Source organism: Arvicanthis niloticus, chromosome 29, assembly GCF_011762505.2.
Source record: "Arvicanthis niloticus isolate mArvNil1 chromosome 29, mArvNil1.pat.X, whole genome shotgun sequence".
Classification (NCBI taxonomy): Eukaryota; Metazoa; Chordata; class Mammalia; order Rodentia; family Muridae; genus Arvicanthis; species Arvicanthis niloticus.
This window is the reverse complement of record NC_133437.1, coordinates 20,185,091-20,200,671: the sequence shown is the minus strand read 5'-3', so window position 1 is coordinate 20,200,671 and position 15,581 is coordinate 20,185,091. Positions and strand designations below refer to the sequence as shown.

The 15,581-nt window shown below is 45.0% G+C and overlaps 1 protein-coding gene across 3 annotated transcripts in view; it reads left to right on the top strand.

The window, feature by feature from the left end:
- Sv2c (synaptic vesicle glycoprotein 2C) overlaps positions 1-15,581 on the top strand; it is a 177,407-nt gene that overhangs the window by 149,983 nt on the left and 11,843 nt on the right. For all 3 annotated transcript variants that reach the window (XM_076927208.1, XM_076927206.1, XM_076927207.1), the window contains exons 7-12: positions 1,503-1,613; positions 2,349-2,437; positions 4,038-4,202; positions 7,373-7,506; positions 8,715-8,918; positions 9,370-9,529. In XM_076927208.1, coding sequence (XP_076783323.1) covers positions 1,503-1,613; positions 2,349-2,437; positions 4,038-4,202; positions 7,373-7,506; positions 8,715-8,918; positions 9,370-9,529 — 863 coding nt within the window. The remainder of the gene's footprint in view (positions 1-1,502; positions 1,614-2,348; positions 2,438-4,037; positions 4,203-7,372; positions 7,507-8,714; positions 8,919-9,369; positions 9,530-15,581) is intronic.

Sequence of the window (15,581 nt, the reverse complement as noted above, 5' to 3'; positions counted from 1 at the left end):
CACATGTTCTCACTTGGTTGTGCTGCTTGAAGACTATGATGCTTGATGTTTACATTTCCCATGAGAACCAGTGAATTATGAAAAGCAAAGAGTGGTGACTGGGGAGGTGGAAGTCTCAAAAAAAAAAAAGTTAAATACTGAATCTTGCTTGTTTGCTTTGTTTTTAAGAATGAAAAAATCTAAAGTGGGCATTGCAAATACACTGTTGTAAGCACAGAACTTCAGAGCCTGAGGCAGCAGGAGCTCAAGTTTAAAACTGACCTGGGCAACATAGTTAAGACACCCTCTCAAAAGAAAAGAAAAAGGAGAAGAAAAGAAAAACCAGTTCTCCAAATACTTTATTTTAAAACTCGTTTAATTCAGAAATGGATTTTTGTTAAGGAAAAAAAAAAAACCACTTTGTCCAGTGTCTTTACTTACAGTCAAAAGGAGATACACCCTACCTAGCACAATTTGAAAACACCAAGCGACCCAGCCTCCAAACAGTATCTCCAATAGAATATTAGCAGGTTCTTCAGAAGTGCTCGCTCAGCCCCCAGGGAAGATAGCATACACACTGTGTTCTCTTTATCCCCAAACAGGGAAAGGCGAGCTCGCCACACCCATCATTCCTCTCTCTCTCTCTCTCTCTCTCTCTCTCTCTCTCTCTCTCTCTGTCTCTCTCTCTCTGTCTCTCTCTCTCTCTCTCTCTCTCTCTCTCTCTCTCTCTCTCTCTCTCTCTCTCTCTCTCTCCCCACCTCCATCATACCTTCCCCGGTATTGAAAATCTGCTCCAAGAGGCTACCTCAAGCCACAGGCGTAACCTTGTCATACCAAACCTTCATCTTTTCCGTTATGTGACTGAAGAGTCCGGGTTGGTGATTCTCAGTAGGAACATCTTCCGTTGCAGCCACCTATGGGTATCACTGAGCAGCCACTGGCTGGTCTGTGGGCAAAGGAAGGACAGGTCATCGCAATGCTCTACAGATGAAGGTCGACATTTAAAAGCCACATTAATCCAATAATTAGGTAGTCCCTACCCCCAAATAATATCCAAGTGCAAAGTAACTGCAAACGCAGAAGCTCACCTCTCAGGTGTTTGATCTGCTGGCATGGGTCTTTATAGTAATGATGCAACAGGAGGCATTTGTCTCTTGTCATCTCTTGTTCCCGCTTGCTCCTCTCCCCCTTTCTCCATGGCATCTCCCTCACTAAGTCGTATTCAGATCCTTTAGATGACCTTCACATGTGCAGGTCTCTACCAGTGTTCTCGTGTGTATGAAGAATTCTTACCAAATACCATTTTCCGTTATGAGGCGCACACCTTTAATCCCAGCACTTGGGAGGCAGAGGCAGGCGGATTTCTGAGTTCGAGGCCAGCCTGGTCTACAGAGTGAGTTCCAGGACAGCTAGAGCTACACAGAGAAACCCTGTCTCCAAAAACCTTTAAAAAAAAAAAAAAAAAAAAAAAAAAGAATTGAGTGGTCTGAGTGTGGCACTCTGCACTCTGCTGCCGCCCACAGGTGAATAAAATCAAGACTCCCAAACAAATAGACGAGCTGATTGAAATCGAGAGCGACACCGGAACATGGTACAGGAGGTGTTTTGTCCGGATCCGCACAGAACTGTATGGAGTAAGTATGCGTTGCATAACAGCCTGTATGTCGACATCTGACACTTGGGGGTGGTCAAAGAGGGACTAAACTATGCCTTTCCAATGAGAAGGACATGTCCCTCTATCTAGGACACTCATCTCTTGCACTAGGACTAGGAAACTGGACCCCTTTTGGCTCAGAGCTAGCAGATGGGCTCCACCTTGAGGAAGGAAGGTGTCAGGACAGGAGTTAGGGTAATGAAAGTCCGTCTTGGTATCTATTGGCTTCCAGAAAGATGAAAAGTGAATGTTCCTGGGCAGGCTTGGTGGGTAAGACCTATAATTCCAGGTATCCAGGAGGCTGAGGCAGGAGGATTGAAAGTTCAAGGCCAGCCTGAGAAGCTTAGTGAGAACCTGTCTCAAAACAAACAAGTAAAAGGGGACGTGGGGATGTAGTTCAATGGTGGAACACTTGTCTAGCACACTTGAGGTCCTAGGTTCAGTCACTGGTGCTGCAAAAGAAGAGAAGAAAGAGGGGGTGGGTGAGGAAGGAAGGAAGGAAGGAAGAAAGGGAGGAAAGAAGGAAGGAAGGAAGGATGAAAAAAGGAAGGAAGATTTCAGCCTTTGTTTCTGTATTGATTTTAAGATTTTATATTTTTGTGGAAATTAATTCAGCTCTGTAAGAACTCGGATCTTTTATAATTTGACAAGAAGGCCTGGGGAGTAGGTTTGCTGTGTAACTGTGTAAAAACACTAATCATCTAGTATTTTACAGATTTGGTTGACTTTTATGAGATGCTTCAACTACCCAGTCAGGGAAAACACCATAAAGCTTACGATTGTTTGGTTCACCCTGTCCTTCGGGTAAGTGATATTTGAATTCTTGGTGGACAAAATCACATTGTAGTTCCCAGTCGTTTCTTTCTGTCTTTTTTAAAACGCGCTTTCTTTAAAAACAAAAATCATCACCCGACTCTGCTAACTTGCTAGAATTCAGCCCTGTAAGAACTCAGCTCTTTTATAACTTGATGGGAAGAGCTGAGAAATAGATTTATTTTGCAACTCACATTTGCTGACAGTTATAGAATTTATAACTAATAAACTAGCCCTCTATTGATCTTGCTGGGAAACTCATTTGGCATTTAGAAAGTCACATAAAGCCCTGGGTGACTCACCTGTGTGCTGCCCTGTCTCCTGCCTGCTTCTCCCTGAGCTTGAGGGCATTGTTCCTCCCCTCCTCCCCTTGGCAGCACCACCCTCCACCAGGAACAATCGCAGTCAGCTGACCTCACTCCCTCACCCCTTCACCTCTTCCCTGAGTTGGCTCCTTCCTTGTCTCCTTTTCCTCTCCCTCCCTCCTCTATTCCTCCCTTTCCCTCCTTTTTTAAAACCACAACCCCTCCATCCCACACTCCCCGTTCTCTCCTCAGCTTTATTATTCCTTGGGGCACTTTCTACTCAGTCCTAGACAAAAGGGTTTTGTTTTAGCTTTTGCTTTTTTAAAGATTTGTTTATTTATTTACATATCTGTGGCTATATGCACATGGTTTACTGATACCAGAAAAGACCACTGGATTCCTAGGATCTGGAGTTCCAGGTGTTTGGAGAAAGCCAGCTTGTTCCAGGGGTCATGGGGTGCAGCAAGGGCTAGTAACTGCTGAGCCATCTCTGCAGCTCCCGGGAGACATTTTTAGATTTGGTGTAAGGACTGAAAGAGAGCTGGAGAGATCATGTAGCCATTAAAAACTAAGACTTGAGGCTGGAGAGATGGCTCAGTGACTAAGAGCTGTGACTTCTCTTCCAGAGGTCCTGAGTTCAATTCCCAGAAACCACGTGGTGGCTCATAACCATCTGTAATGGGATCCAATGCCCTCTTCTGGTGTGTCTGAAGACATGAGACAGTGTACTCATATACATAAAATAAATAAATAATTCTTTAAAAAAAAAAAAAAAAAAAAAAAGGCTCACAACCAGAAATTCAAGACTGTAAGTTAGGCCTGCTCTGGAAGCCCCATGAAGGAATGGGGTATATATATTTTGAGACACATAAGGAGCTCAGTAAATGGTTATCACATGATATAACTAATATGTTCTAAGAATGTAAGTGGCAAGTCATGGTTTTATTAAAAAGAACCTGAGGGATCCCTTTCCTAGTGTTGGGAAGGTCTGAGGAAGAAGGGAAAAGGGGAGACTTTGGGCATGTGATTTTATGGTTGACCATGTGATTTTAGTCCCCATTTCTAAGGCTATTCAGAGGCTTCAAGATGGAGCCACAGCTCAGTGGCATAGCACTCGCCAGGCATGTGTAGTCAGGGGTACCATACCAAGTACTATGTGATAATTGGTTCAAATGTTTCAAGGTGCCAGTCATACCTGGAAGTGCTTCTAAGAACCACTGCCATTCTGAGTATGTAAGGAAGCCCCCGTGCCGTGCTGTTACAAACACGTTTCTTTGCTTTTGCAGGTACTACGGATTGTCCGTTTGGTTCCCTGATGTCATCAAACATCTCCAATCCGACGAGTATGCACTGCTAACTAGGAATGTGCAAAAGGATAAATATGCAAACTTCAGCATCAACTTCACCATGGAGAACCAGATCCACACGGGAATGGAGTACGACAACGGCAGGTGGGGGAACTTTGACGTAACTTAACTTGCTAGCTAGTCGCAGAAACTGGCCTTGTAGTGGCAGACAGTTAACAATAACTAAAGTCTACAGGGTTCTCAACTGTATTAGTAGATACTTGTGGATGAATTTTAATAACTTAAAATTTACTTTAAAGATACACACTTGTCAGTCACTTCAAACTACTTCAGAAGTTGGCAGAGAATCAATCATGTGCCTCTTGAAATTAAAAAAAAAAAAGCAAAACCCAAACCACTTTTGAAATCGAGTTGCCTCATGCTTACTAAACTAACAGCCCAGGAAGAAGAGAGCTTAGAGACTCCTGAAGAAGAGTGATGGACAAGTTAGGGAAGAAAAGAGGGGACCACGGAAGGAAAGAAGGAGGAGAGAGTTATGTGATTTGGGTTAGGATTCCTGGAATAATCAAAGTTCCCCAATGCAAAAACCTGTTTATTAAGACGAAAAAGACTTTTTGTGGAATGCTTGTGGCCCAGATAATGGAATAATGGATACTTGCCAATATGGCAGGATGGCGGTCATTATTGTAATTAGCAATTTAATGAGAGGCCTGATCATCGTGTGTGTGTGTGTGTGTGTGTGTGTGTGTGTGTGTGTGTGTGTGATGGTTTTATTTATTTTCATGTTTTTCAAATTTTTTTCAATTCTTTTTTAGAGGGGTGGGGTGTTTTGTTGTGTTTTGTTTTTGTTTGATTGGTTTGGTTTTGGTTTTAGTTTTGTTTTTTTTTTGAGATCAGGTTTCTCTGAAATTCACTCTATAGCCTATGCTGGCCTGGAACTCAGAACCTGCCTCTGCCTCCCAAGTGCTGAGAATAAAGGTATGTGCCACCACCATTGAGCTTAAAGATTTGTGTTATTAAAGTTTATTAAGTTAAAGAAAGAAATTATACCACTCTATAGGAAATGGATGGATGGAGACCATCATGTTAGGTGAATGAAACCATCAGAAAGAGAGACCTCATCACAGCTGGGTCCACACAGCATTGGCCTCACTCAACACCGCCCCCCTCAGACCCCCAACACCCCACACACACCGGAACCACTGATAATCTGCACTTGTATTTCAAAGAACCTTGAGCATCAAATGCTGTAATTGTGGTATGAATATTTGTATCCTAAAGAATTGTTTAGAATTGTTTTTCCATTAGCAGTTTCTAAGATACAGTAGGAGTAACTGTGCATGCTTGTAGTCCCAGCACTTAGGATGGGGGGTCAGGAGGTGGTGAGCTTGAGGTCAGCACCATACATAGTATGAACCACAGAATGTCAACATGTTTTAGAGCAACAAAAACAACAGCAAAAGAGAAATATTTTAAGTGTTGCTTGTGTCTGAAATGGTCATAATATTAATAACAGTTATTAACATTTTAAACTGGATGTCTAGTTTACTAATTAATGTCTGATGTGTTAATAATATAATAATTAATAATTTTAACAGTTTTACCTTAAAACCCTTGAGCTAGACATGGTGGCACATACCTATAATCCCAGCACTTGGGAGGCAGAGACAGAAAGACTGTGAGGTTGAGGACAGCCTGGGGTTCCTATCTAAAATCTGTCTGAAAAGACTAAACCCAGGCTGGAGAGATGACTCAGTGGATGAAATACTTGTCATGAAAGCCTAATGAATCTACACAGAAGTCAGACCTGGTGACACACATCTGTAGTCCCAGCACTCCTATGGAGAGATGGGAGTGGAGACAAAAGAATCACCAGAAGCTCAAGCCAACAAGACCGGGCTATGTGCTAGCCTGGGCTATGTGCTAGCCTGGGCTATGTGCTAGCCTGGGCTATGTGCTAGCCTGGGCTATGTGCTAGCTTGGGCTATTTGCAGTGAAAAAAAAAAAAAAACAAGAGGACCTTATTCTAAACAAGGTGGAAAAGTTAGAACAACACTGAAGGTTTTTCTCTGTCCTTTATGTGTATGCTATAGCCATATTCTCTCATATATACAAACTTGCACACACAGTGAAGAGAGGAGAGAGAGATTGATTGGTTAGATGGTTGTTTGGATGGTTGGTTGATTGGTTGGTTGGTTGGTTGGTTGGTTGGTTGGTTGGTATCAGGGCTCCAAGCAAAGGGAAACCTTGCAAACATAATTTTTGCATTTGTTACACAATTTAGTTGATAGGAAAAGGGTTGGGGAGTGTCTTTCAGAGAAATGTGAAATACTGCTGCTGACTCACGTTTCTGTGGTAGCTTCCTTGTGCAGTTTTCCCCAGTGGAGACTCTATATCCTGACCTGGAGTATCTTCCAGGCAGACCGCACAGACAATGTAGGGACTTCTTCCTTGTCTGCATGCAGGATGTTCTGAGAGAGCCCTGGCAAGGAAGCCTCTTACTAAAGAAGCAAGACTCAGTGGTGTGCACTTCCCAGGGGCTTCAGTGAGTCTGTGTCAATGACTCCCCAGGCTCCTTTAAGACATGAGTGAGGCTCGTTAAGGTCGTTATTATCTTCTCTACCCAGAATCCCCATTGCTGCATCTTAAATATGTATTTGAGCCCATTTCATCCTTCTGTATGTCTCCAGAGTCGACAGGGGTCTTGCGTTTTGATTTGACTGTGAGAAGGAAAAGACTCCTGGAAATAAGTTTGCCTTTTCTCCTCCTTGTGAGTCACACCTCTCAGGAAGAATCAGACCTCCCATGCTCTGCCATCCAAGCTTCTAAACTTAGAACACAGACTTTTATGAAAAGCTCGGAGGACTGGTGCAGGAGCTCAGTAGCGGAGCACTTGTCTAACATTGCAAGCCCCCGGCTTCAATCCCCACCACTGTAACACGTAAATATGGGTAAACATATAAAGTTCAGACGCTCACATATCTTCAAGTTAGGGAGATTCGCAAGTCTCAGTTGAGACTTTCCCGAAAGAAGAACCTGTGAAGAGGCCAGAGAATAGGGATGATAAGGAAGCAGCTCAGAGCCACAGGGAATGAATGCTTAGCTCTTAGACCCTTTCCCACCACCGAAAAGAAACAACTTGTGTGTCTGCCATTGCTTCTCCTGACAAGAAATAACACTGAACAGTGGTGTGGCCAGAAAACCAGTATATCCAAGGCCAAAGAGAGGAAAGCCAGAGAAACCTAGAAAACCCTAGAAACCCATTAGTACATGAAAGCCATTGGCATCAATTTGTTTGTGTGTATGCTGTACAGATTCCTTGGAGTCAAGTTCAAATCGGTAACCTTCAAAGACTCAGTGTTTAAGTCCTGCACCTTTGACGACGTGACCTCAGTCAACACCTACTTCAAGAACTGCACGTTTATTGATACCCTTTTTGATAACACAGGTAGGTGCTCAATACTGCTTACACCACTTCAGTGGCAGCAGGGAGCTTTCAGAGGGCTTTGTCATACTCAGGTGATGGGGGTGGGGGGCTAGAGGCTTGTGTGGCAAGGGGAGATTAAAGTATGAAGGAAGGATTTCCCTGTATCAGTTGAATCAAAAGCAAGTTGGTATTGTTTTTGCTTTCTTGGGTTTAATATAGAGGCAGACAAAAGTTCAAAGACAGACAAACATAGATAGATAGTTAGATAGATGTCAGATAGATAGATAGATAGATAGATAGATAGATAGATAGATAGATAGATGCATGCCTTTGTGGAATAGGGGGGTAGTTTTGGTTTGGTTTGGTTTGGTTTGGTTTGGTTTGGTTTGGTTTTTGGCTCTTTTATTTTGGTTTTGATTTTGGTTTTTCAGACAGAATTTCTCTGTGTGTTCCTGGCTGTCTTGGAACTCACTTTATAAACCTGACTCTGCCTCCTGACTGTTGAGATTAGAAAGGTTAAGTGATCTGGTCACAGTAGTGGTATAGTAGTGGTATAACCTTTGGGCCCTGTGGCATGTGTGACTAGTGTCCATGCTTTCCCATTCTCACGTACTTATCTAAAAATCACATCCCAGCACTGTGGGAAGGTATGATCTGCTTGGTTGGCAGTCCTGCCTTTTTGGTGCTCAATCAGGTGCCAGTTCTGCCCCCACTCCAATGTGAATGAGGTCAAGCATTGTCTTCTAATCCATTTGACTCCAGAAGACCAGCTCTTTTAAGGCAGCAGTGGGTTAACTCCTGACCAGCAAGGAATGTGATGGGTTACAGCAGAGTGCATAGGAAGAATGTCGGTGACTTTTAGCTTTGTCTTTGTTCTTCTGTGCATTTATCTACACAGACCTTAAACTATAAATGCAGCTTCAAGGACTCGAAGAGAGACTTGTTCCTTCCGTGTACTTCAGAACCCCTAAAAATGACACTTTTGTTGATTCCCTTATCCAACAAAGGGAACCCTCCATGTTGTTGCTTTGTAATGTGACATTTCCACTAGCTCTCATGTTCTGGCAAGTCAAGCCAGCTCCAGCCATGGGATCCTCAGGGGACTGGCAGTACCGTGATTCTTGGCTGATGTCTCTCAGTGGCTTTCTGTTACCTTCCATATCTGTTACTTGCATCTGACAAGAACTTAATGGATTTTTTTTTTTTTGTTCTCATTGTTCTTTCTACAGATTTTGAGCCCTATAAATTCATAGACAGTGAATTTCAAAACTGCTCATTTCTTCACAACAAGACGGGATGCCAGATTACTTTTGACGATGACTATAGTGCCTACTGGATTTACTTTGTCAACTTTCTTGGGACATTGGCGGTGTTACCAGGAAATATCGTGTCTGCTCTCCTGATGGACAGGATCGGGCGCTTAACAATGTTAGGTGTGTGCTCACAGTCATGAAAAGGAGAAAAGCTGCCCCTGTGATCTAGCGAGAACCAGGTTTCTACATTGTCCCTGTCCCTTAGAAATGCATGTTTGTAAGAAATCCCTTAGGCCTTTCATTAGGTCTCAACTGGAGTGAAAATTGTGTCTAATTAAAATTCATATGAGCAATCGCCATGAGTTACAAACTGAAAACCTAGTTATATGTAACTAATGTAGATTCTCCCAGTTAAGTAGATGAGTAAGGGGTCCTGGGCATTTGAACTTAATGCATTTATGAGGCATGTCGACTGCCTTTCAAACAGGTGGGCACTCTTGGACTTAATTCTATGGAGCCCAGTCTGTGGCTTCTGCCCCTGGAACTATCTTCTTGAGAGAGCTCCAAGGCCCAAAAGCCTCCATCAACCAAGATGACAGGAAACACTCCAAGTCTTATCCTCTGTTGCCAGGTGGCTCCATGGTGCTCTCGGGGATCAGTTGCTTCTTCCTGTGGTTTGGCACCAGCGAATCTATGATGATAGGCATGCTGTGCTTGTACAACGGGCTGACCATCTCAGCGTGGAATTCTCTCGATGTTGTCACGGTGGAACTGTACCCCACAGACCGGAGGTAGGCTGGACATGGGGCCACTGAAATGTCATTACAGAAATAAGCAAGGTGGCACTCCCAAGGCAGTGAAAATCCACAAAATCTCTAGCTTATGAACGTGTAGGTTTCTGCTTGTATCTTTTAAAAAGGTTCCTAGCAGGAGTTCATAGGACAGTGAAGAAATTTAATTATGTCCGTGATCTAATGTGTTGGCTAACAATAACAGGGAGCTGTAATGTCACAGTGAACATTAGGACTGAATAGCCTGTCTCAGCCTCCATTCTCAGGACTTATCAGTCCTGTGAAGGTCATTACCTTACAAGTTCCTGTGCTACCAACTACAAAGGACGTTTTAGAAGGTGTCTCTTGACCTTTCTAGTCTGTTAGAAGAAAAAAAAAAAGCCTAAAATATTGATAATTATAAAAAGAAGTCTGGAGAGAAGGCTCAATGGGTAAAACACTTGCCATGCCAAGTGGGAAGATCTAGAACCCACATAAATCTGAGCACAGTAGCAGCCGACTGAAATCCCAATGTCTCTAGTGGGAGAAGCAAAAACAGAATTCCCAGTCAGCCTGGGCAAGCTGCAGCAAACAGTAAGCACTCTCAGGGCAAGCAGAAAGGGAGGAACAGCACCTCAAGTTGACCTCTGACCTCCACAGTACACTGTGGCTTGCACGTATTCGTGCTCACATGCACACGTGCGCGCGCGCGCGCGCACACACACACACACACACACACACACACTTTCTTTCTAAGAAGGTTGCTGATGCCTCGGGCATCATATCAGAGGGGGCTGGGTGGAAACTCCGCAACTGAATAATTACATTTGAGGCATCACAGCCCTGTTTTGCCATCTGACATGAGCTGAAACATATACCCTGGTCCACCAATCATTTCACGCAAAGTCCCATGTTTTATGGCCATAGATGTCCTCGCCATTGGAATATTCTGTAGCCTTTGAGAAGAAAGAGTGCTCCTCTCCCCCTAAAAAGGACTATACTGAGACGTTTGAGCTCTTGATTTGTTGCTGAGCCTATGACTTGATTTTGTCAGTTTATTACACCCCTAGGTATATCCTGTACAGGGAAGACTCACACGTTTCCTCCTCGGGAGCATCTTTACAGCATTTCCTGGCGTAAAGAACCTGTATTGGTACCCATATGCCTAACTTCCTATAGAACATCCAAAACCCAAGGCCCTAAAAGACGACTTACCCAACATTCTCATTCACATCCTTAGCTCCATCATCTTCTCCGTCAGTGAGAAGCATACAGTCTGCACACAGTGTCCCCTGGACCATCCACCCTATACTCACTCTCTCTGTGGCAGGAATGCACTGAGTTTTCCTTCATCAGCATCTCATTGTGGAACCTGGGCCCACAAATTTGAACATTTTTGAGTCACGGCCTCCATGTTAAAGCAAGGCTGAGAATGCCTCATTCCTGTTTGTTTTACATTGTGAGTTCAATGGAATTTTAGATTAAATCACCTGGTCACATAGCTCATAGGAGGGTGAGGGATAGGTATTCTCTCAGGGAGGGGCACTGGCTTTGAAAAGGCAAAGAGGAAAAACACAAGGATAGAGTAAGCCTTCCCTCTGAATAAGATCGGTCTGCCTCGATTCTGAGGTTGGAAAGGTGAACTGACAGGTAAAAGAAACGGGAAGCTTGCTGTGTGTGTTCACTTGGGTCCTCCATGAAAGAAGAAGGCAGGAAGGGACTGTTTGTGCAAGGACTGGGTAAGCCATGCATGATGTCTTGATGTTTCCTCTCAGTGAAGGACAGGCACGGGTCGGTTAAATGTACTATTGTGTGTATATACAGTTCCAGCGTGGTCCAGCTGTGTTACTGGGAGAAGAGACATGGTGGTTACTATGTCAGAGAGGGTTCCTTGGATGAGAAATATCTGAACTTAGGCTTGAAGAATAGTGGGTTGCAGGCACACAAAGAGATGGGCAGAGCAGGTAGTCAGCAAAATGCCACCTGAAAGGTGGTGGAAGGAAGGAAGCTAGCAAAGTCCAGCAGAAATTCAGTCACAGAGGCAATGCGTTGATCTTCTCATGAGGACAAGAAGAGGGGGCCTAGAGAGACACAGACATATCAGTCATAGGCTGAGTTCCTCTCGTAACTCTTAAGAGAGGAAGCAGGAATCTCACTTGCATTGCACCCTGAGGAGAAAGACATAATCTAGAGATTATCTGGAGATGGGAAAATGGAGAAGTCAGAATTCCATGTGTTCGTGGGGAACGATTTGGGGGGGCCTTCATGCTTGCCTACAGATTGAAATGACGGAAGGAGAGGAGGTTCTCAAAATGGGTCCTTGTTTCGGCTTGCACAGTTGACTGAATGGTCATGTCACAGCAGGGACACTCTGGGGAAGCAGAGCATTCAGACAACAGTCAGGGAGATAGTAGGTTCCATTTAGAGGAGGTTGAATTTTCATGTCTGCATGGAGCTATCCAATGGGCATTTGAATATTTATGTCGGAAGCCAACAGATGCCTGAACTAGGGAGAGCGCCCATTGACTCACTGATCCAAAAGATACTTAGGGAATGCATATCCTGGGCCCCGAGGGGGGGTTTCAGTCGCTGGGATACAGTGGTTGTCAGACAGCAAGCCTAGGCTTAATGGAGCCTACCCAGTGTTGGAGAAGACAACCAATCAACTACCAGCTAAGTAAAGTAGACCTAGCGTATCAGTTGGTACTGGGTGTTGTAGAGAAAAACGAAACTGTCCAGGGACATAGAGAGAGCTGGCGTGAAGGAGGGCTGTGACTGTAATAGCATTGTCCAGGGAGATGTAGATCCTGTAAGGTGACATCTGAGTAGATATTTTGGAAGAGAGCTTTCACAGCACCGGTGACAGTGAACGGCAAGGCCCTCAGGGTATGAGGGGAAGGGACCAGTTGGAGGAGTTGCCAAGCTGGGTTTATATGTCATTCAATGTCCCCATCCTTCTATTTGTAATCCCCCTTTCTTGTCAAAACTATAGACTTCTCTCAAATCCTAACTGTAGCCAAGTGCAATTATGCTCTGGTATATTTTGCTTCTTGGCCAGCGCAGCTGCCGTCTCGCCAGTGGCTTTCTGCTGCCACCCTGTGGCCATTGGCAGAGTTCTTCTGTTCCCACTTCTATGTCCTTTATCCTAGTGGGGCCTCCATCCCTGGAGCTCAGGCCAGGAACCACACCTGGAAGGTGAGGTAGCCTGTGCTCACACAGCAGCCACTTCTCCTGTACGAACAGTTCAGCTATGATCCCAGAGAAGTAAACTCCTGGCAGCTCCCACCCGCCACCTCCTGCTAGCCTTAAAGGTTTGTGCTGTCAACCACTGACCAGAGTTAACTCCCTAAGTCCCTCCCCTCAGGACTGCTGCTGTTCCGAGAGCTATTTCCATCTCCTCCCCTCAGCCAACCTGCTCTCTTGACTCTTTTACTGACCATTGTGCTGGGTCCCCTCTACTGATAGCCTTCTTGTCACCAACCCATTCACTCCCCGTTTTCCGGTCTCTCTATGCCATGTCATTCTGTTAGATCTGTTTGCCTTTTCCCATATGTTTACACTTCGGCCATTCAGCACAGTCTTTCTTTTTGTCTTGGAAGAGTGAGAGCTGAGCATGGTGGCCTGTATCTGTAATCCAGTACTGGGGTTACGGAGGCAGGAGGATTGGGATTACAAATTTTAGGTCAGTCTAAACTATATAGAAAATGCCAGGCTAGCCTGAGCCACGCAGCAAAAACCTGTCCCTGAAAAAAGAAGGGGAGTGTAAGGGGTGGGGAGGGCACACTGCCTCTGTGTACCACAGCCTCACGGCTACACTGCCATGGAACGGCTGCTGCTGCAGGTTAGAACAGGGCGGATGAGGGAGGAGCAGATGAGGAAAATAGTCAGCCGGCCCATGCTTGAGCTCTGTGAAAGTCTCCTCTCTCTCTATTCCAGTACTAACCAAGTCCTCATATCAAAGGGCCACAGACACCGGGATGTAGTCATAACACAAACACCAGCTTGTAAGCTCATTGGGTGTCCGAGTCCTTGTTCAAGTTTGGGGTGCAGAGCATATGGGCTCTAAGACCTGGAATCACACCAATTATACCATAGTTTGAGTCTGCCAGGCTCAGGGGAATACCTGATTGCCTGTTGTGCTAAGGGCAGGACACTGTTTCCAGTCAACTGTGTGCCCTCAACCCTACTCATATCACCAATGGAAACCCATCCCCACACTTACTAGCATTCCCCCCTCGTGCCAGTTTCTACGATAGATGCTTCCAGTACGATCATTCCCTGCCTGCTGGCTTCTGATGAGCCGCCTTTAAATTCTGAGCTGTGTTAGTGAACCACACCATAGAGTGTATGACAGGGGGACATTCATGTCTTTACTATTCACTATCTGACTCTAACTAAAGCAGTGGTTTCTTTAAAAATAGGACTCTGTCTTCCTTATGTGCTAAATGAATGAGATACACATCTTAAGCTGAGCACGGTGGTCCATACATCAGCACTTAGAAGTCAAAGGGAGGAAGAGCACAAACTCATGGCCAGCCTCGGTTACATAGACTTTGTCTCAGACCAAAAAACAAAACAAAACAAAAAAACAAAAATAAACAACCAAAAAACCCTAATACAAAAAAAATTATTAAAAAAATTCACCTGGGATTGGACTATAGCATCCTCTGTGTCTGAGGCCATTCACACCAGTTGTGTGGGCTTCTCTTCACTGACCCCGAAATGTCCCTCTGCCACTTCTGCCACCTGTTCCTTCATCTCTGGATCCATGGCTGTCAGCTTCCTCCCTCACATCGCATTGCCTGCTAGGTCCTGCTGGCTCCTGCTAGGTCCTGCTGGCTCCGCTGCCCCAGTGGATTATCCCAAATCCAGGTGCAGGCCCTGTTGGAAATAAGCTGGATGACTGGGGCAAGTCCTGTTGCCTTCCAGGACCTTGTCTGTCTCCCCTGGGAACTGAGCAGTGAATGAGGTGCAGAGGATTTCAGGCACTAACTTTACCCACAGCTCACACCCTACTAGAGTAGTGAGTCTTACCTCCTTGCAGAGGAGGGAAGGAGACCCGGTCACGAAAGTAACTTATCCAGGGTCACTTAGCCTCAGACAGATGACAAGTGTAGCGCTCTGCCTTCCCAGGAGGCTTGAGACACAGTGTGGAGTCTGTTCTGGAAGCTTTCCTGGGGCCAGCCCAGGAGGGTGGCTCAAGGTAATCCTAGCACTTGAAAGGCTGAGACTGGAGGATTGAAAGTTGGAGAACCGCCTGTGTTACAGGTTAAGGTCAAGGCCAGTCTGCATGACTTAGTGATTAAAACAACAACAAGAAACCAACAACCAACAAACAAAATCCCTTAAGTCCAAACAAACAACAAAACCTACATAAAAACCAGCAGCTCACAGGTTATTGGGCTCCACCTCAGCATGGATGGTCCTTGCCCTCAGGTGAACTCCCTCTTGCTGCCAAGCATTCCTGGTCACTCACTCTAGTCTTCCTCACCCTGGCCCTGGCCCACACGTCCTAGCCAGGTTTATCAGATTCAGTGATAAGACACAAAGGCTCTCATTATTGCCTGGGTTTCATGGGAATGTTTTATTTCTGCAGGAGCGAGTAACAGAGACAGGGGCCTGTAAAAAGAAACCGGAAGCACCTTGGTGCTAGAGGGAATTTGGATGACATGGACAGCCACTTTGAGTCTAGGGAGACTGCTCAGCCCAGCTCGTGGGGAACTCTTTGTCCACCTGAGGGAGTGAGGAAAGCAGGGTAGTGGGGGTTCACGCTGGCATCTAGCCTCATTGAGGGAGATGCCACCCTTCTCAGCAAGGCAAATATTACCCCATTAAATAGCAGAAAGCTGTGGAGAGACAGATACACAGCTCACCAGTGGCTTCCCTGACTCATATACTCGAGGGTCTGGGTTCAGTCCCCAGCCACTAATACAGAGACAAAGAACAAGCAACTGCACTCAGTCTGCCGACTTGAGAATTCAGACTGGTCATTTTCTCTGAAGAAAGAAAAAAGCATCAAATAAACAGACATCATCCAACTAATAATACCCATAAAAAAGTCCAGAATTTCCCA